This window comes from Fopius arisanus, unplaced genomic scaffold (genome assembly GCF_000806365.1).
Source record: "Fopius arisanus strain USDA-PBARC FA_bdor unplaced genomic scaffold, ASM80636v1 scaffold00117, whole genome shotgun sequence".
Classification (NCBI taxonomy): Eukaryota; Metazoa; Arthropoda; class Insecta; order Hymenoptera; family Braconidae; genus Fopius; species Fopius arisanus.
The window spans coordinates 190,387-194,917 of NW_011887856.1; the positions used below are offsets into that span (position 1 = coordinate 190,387).

Here is a 4,531-nt window from a genome sequence, read left to right on the forward strand (position 1 = left end):
GTTCTACGGCTTGACACGAGCTCGTTTTTACGAGCCTCGGAAAAAATCGGAAGAGCTGGAAACAGCACTCACGAGGACTGCGGGACCGACGGTCGACCCGCAGTGCCAGGTGGTTACTAAGGGGACGGGCAGGAGCGAGGGGACCGCTGAGACCTTTCATAATCCAGTGGTCCCCCCGACACCTGCGACATCGATCCCGGTGGGGGGGGGGGGGGCACCGTGACCCGGCGAGAGCCCCGGGGACCCTGCCAGTTCCTCGATCGGGAAGGGGAAGAGGGCGCCCCGGAGGGCAGAAGAGAAGGCCTGCACAGGCGAGGGGGGGTCCGGCGGGGCTGCGGGAGGGTCTCAACCGACCCTCTCGTGGGCCTTGACGGGCACCTCTGGCCTGGACAGGCCAGTGAAGGGCGGCCCTGGCACGCCCAGTAGGTCAGAGGGGAACCTTAACCCCAAGTAAGGGAGCCCGGATGACCTCTGGACATGCACGGCGGAGAGCGGATAGCAAGGTAGGGGCGGTCATTGCTCCAGCCCTTGGCCAATGCTCCTAAATCAACTTGCAACACTGCAAAGCGGCGACGGCTATCGTGAGTCGCAGCCAAGCGGTGGAGCAGACAGACATATGCCTCATTCAAGAACCCTGGGTGACAGGGGGCATGGCAAGAGGACTTGATCTCAGGGGCAATGAGCGTTTCTTCCCACAGGGGGAGCCAGGACCCAGCACTTGCATCTCTGTTAAAAGAGCTTCTAATGCCAGAAGAATGGCAAACTTCTGTCACAGGGACCTTGTCGCGGCGACGGTGGGCGTGTAGAGGGGGGGGGGGGATCCGAAGGCACTGTCTTCTGCTCCGCCTACTTTCCGTTTGACTCGGCGTTGCCGCTGCCCACGCGGAAACTGAGGAAGGTGGTTCGCTACTGCAGGAGTAATGGGCTGCCACTCATCGTGGGCTGCGACGCAAACGCGCAGAACGTGGTTAGGGGCAGTGAGAACAACAACGCTAGAGTCATATCCGTCTTGCAATACCTGGCAGACGTGGACCTGGAGGTCCTAAACAGGGGTTCCAGTCCCACGTTCGTCACTTCTCGCTGCCAATGTGTCATCGATATTACGCTGTGTGACATGAGGCTAGTGCAACAGTTCGTTGACTGGAGGGCAGACCGGGAGGACGTACTATCCGATCACAGACGCATCAAATTTAGCATTGAAGGCAGAGCCGAGAAGATGCAGGGTCTCGCATGCAGGAACCCCAAGACTACCGACTGGACCACTTTTAAAGAAGAGCTGAAGGTAAGGTTGGAGAAACGGCGGTTGAGGCACAGTAACGTGCGCAGATTAGAGGATGAAGTGGACACAATGCACGACGCCCTGATCGGCGCCTTCCACAAGGCATGCCCGATAAAAGCGAGTATCCAAGGGAAAAAAGTGGCATGGTGGAGCCGCGAACTGGATAGACTCAGAGTGCTGACCAGGCGACTCTGGAACCATGCCTATAGAACAAAGAGCCATGAGGACTGGACTGTACAGAAATGCGCAGAGGGAGTATAAAAGACTCATAAAAAAATCGAAGGAAACCGCCTGGAAGGACTTCTCTGATGACCTGGAGGCCCTACCACAGGTAGCCAGGCTTTGCAGGGTCTTTTCGGGGAGATCAACGCAAGGGCTGGGCCAAATCATACTCCCTAACGGAGAGATCATCACACAGCGCAGTGATATTCTGGAACATCCGATCCAAGTGCACTTCCCGGACTCTAATTTACTGAGGGGGGACTCGCGCACGGAGACGATTCTGGAGCAAACAGAGAGGGGCGGCCCATACGGGCGCCTAGCCTCGGAAATAGTTACGATGGAGCGCCTGAGGTGGGCAGTGGACTCCTTGGACATGTATAAGAGCCCGGGTCGCGACGGAATATATCCGGCGCTCCTGCAGCGGGGGGGTCCGCAGCTCCTGCACAGGCTGCTGCCAATATTAAGAGCAAGCCTTGGTTTTCGGCATGTGCCCTACAAATGGCGGGAGGTCAGGGTTATCTTTATCCCCAAACCGGGTAAGTGCTATGACAACGCCAAATCCTTCAGGCCTATCAGTCTGAGCTCTTTCCTCCTAAAAACACTGGAGAGGCTCGTTGACAGGCACATCAAAATGGGAGCTCTGAGGACTAATCCGACCAGCCTCTCTCAACACGCCTACCAGGTCGACAGGTCAACGAAGACTGCCCTGCATCGCCTGGTGGGCAAGATCGACGGTGCCAAGGCAAGAAAAGAGGACACGCTCGGTGTCTTCAATGACATCGAGGGAGCCTTCGACAACACTTCCTCCAGCACCATGGAGAAAGCAGCAGCATCATTCGGCATCGAAAAGCCCATTATTAGATGGATAGCTGCTATGCTCTGAACAAGAGCCGTGTTCTCCTCCCTGGGCGACAGCACGGCCAGGGCGCTCGCGGGGAGGGGCTGCCCGCAGGGGGGGGGGGGGATTATCTCTCCCCTATTGTCGCTCCTCGTAGTGAACGAGCTCCTGGCTGGGCTGGAAGAGCTAGGGGTGGAGCCGATAGTCTATGCAGACGACGTAGCGCTGCTTATGTCCAATAAGGACAGCGGTCCGCTATCTTTCAAAATGCAAAAGGCACTAAATCACGTACAGCGATGGTGCACATCTAATGGCCTCAAGGTTAACCACGGAAAGACCGAGATGGTGTTCTTCACTGGCAAAAGGAAATCTGTGGTTAAACCCCCCTCCATCTATAACACAGTACTGGGCTTCTGAGAGGACGTAAAGTACCTGTGTCTATGGATCGACAGGAGACTCAGCTGGAAAAACACATCAACATGCAAACCAGCAAAGTCATAGGGACATTCTGGGCCTGCAGAAGGATGTTTGGAAGCACGTGGAGGCTAAGACCCAAGGTCGTAAGATGCATCTATACAGCCGTCATGCTCCCACAACTAACCTATGCAGCTGTTGCCTGGTGGCCGGCCATGAACAAGGCCTGCCACAGGAAAACAGTGGATAGACTGGGGAGGCTTGCTCTGCTGGGAATTACGGGGGCGCTCAGAACGACTCCAACCTCGGCATTGGAGGCGCTACTCTTCATGAAACCGCCACACCTCATCATAAGAGATGTCGCGCTGTCAACGGCAGCCAGGCTGCAACTAACTGGCACCTGGAGGGAAGCCAAGAAGGGGCATGTTTCGCTCCTCACGGAGGACAGGGCGCTCCTTGGCTCGCTGTCCAAAAGGGGGAAACGCATGCAAAACTGAATGGCACCCTCACAAGAAATTCAAGATTAACCTAAGCACTGCCGACACGCATCCCTGGGTGGACTCTAAATGGTCGCCACCTCACGGGCTGGGCTGGTACACGGACGGCTCCAAGATGTACGGCCGAGCGGGGGCAGGAGTGTGGTCCAATCGACCTTCCGTTGAGAAGGCCCTTGGACTGGACCCACACACCACCCCGCTTCAAACAGAATTAGCTGCCTTCAAAGCCTGCGCCAGAATCATACTGGCCAGGGAGGACAAGGACAAGGTAATACACATCTACTCGGATAACAGGCGGGCACTAGGGGCCCTACTTAAGCACGAGAGTGGCTCCACGCTGGTAAACGACTGCACAGAGTTGATGAATGAAGTTGCAACATGCAACAAATTAAAGGTGTACTGGATACCAGGTCACGCCGGCATACTTGGCAATGAAAAAGCCGATATGCTGGCCAAACAGGGATTCCGGGCAATGGCGCCGGTGTATGAAGACCACGTTGGCGTTCATTCCGACTATATAAAGGAAATAATCCAAGAACGTGTGGACAGGGGAGAGGTGGAGAGATGGAGCTCAGGGATGGGCGCCAGACACACCAGATCCCTTCTCTGGGAACCCTCCAGGAAACTGGCTGACGAACTCGTGTCCCTGAGCAGGGTAAAGCTGCGCGCCCTACTAGGGCTTATCACAGGATACTGGCCGTTAGCTGCCTACCTGGCGAGCATCGGCAAGGGAGATGATCCTCTTTGCCCGAGATGCGGTTTGGTGGAGGAGGACCCCCACCATCTCAGTACAAAATCCAGTGGCTTTGATGAGCTCCGTTTGGACATCTTTGAGACCACTTGCCTTAAAGACCTTTACGTCGACAGGGACGGCTTCAAGGGACTCTACCAATTCGCACGTGGGGCACAGATGCTGACACCTCTCGACTAGACGGCTGCCTCAGGCAGAACGCAAAATGGCCGCAAGGCTAATTGTGCGCTCCTCTTTTCGAGGACCGCCTATAGTTAATAAGTCAATAAGTCAATAAGTGGGTTTACCTGCATTAAATTCCATTTGTTCTTGTCCGGGTACGATCCCTGGCTCATTTTTGATGTCATTTCTGTCCAGCTTTTTCGATTCAGGGCTATCCCACGAATTGATTAATGAATTATGCGAAAAGTTTGCCGCTATCGGCAGTGACGAGTGGTTTTTACTGTTGCTCTATGGGAGCCAGTTGATTTAAAAATACCGGTAAATCAACAAATCCGGGCTAGCTGGACAAACAAAAATCTCAGGGGGGA

The 4,531-nt window shown here is 55.3% G+C and overlaps 1 protein-coding gene across 1 annotated transcript; it reads left to right on the forward strand.

Moving 5' to 3' along the window:
* Positions 1 to 3,365: 3,365 nt before the first annotated feature.
* On the forward strand, positions 3,366 to 4,181 carry LOC105271659 (uncharacterized). Its single transcript, XM_011313351.1, has one exon. It carries the CDS (start codon positions 3,366 to 3,368, stop codon positions 4,179 to 4,181), a length of 816 nt encoding a protein of 271 aa, XP_011311653.1.
* Positions 4,182 to 4,531: the final 350 nt, after the last annotated feature.

What these genes read in the sequence shown, in the direction of transcription:
- LOC105271659 (XM_011313351.1), top strand. Translation starts at nt 3,366, where the DNA reads ATGTACGGCCGAGCGGGGGCAGGAGTGTGGTCCAATCGACCTTCCGTT.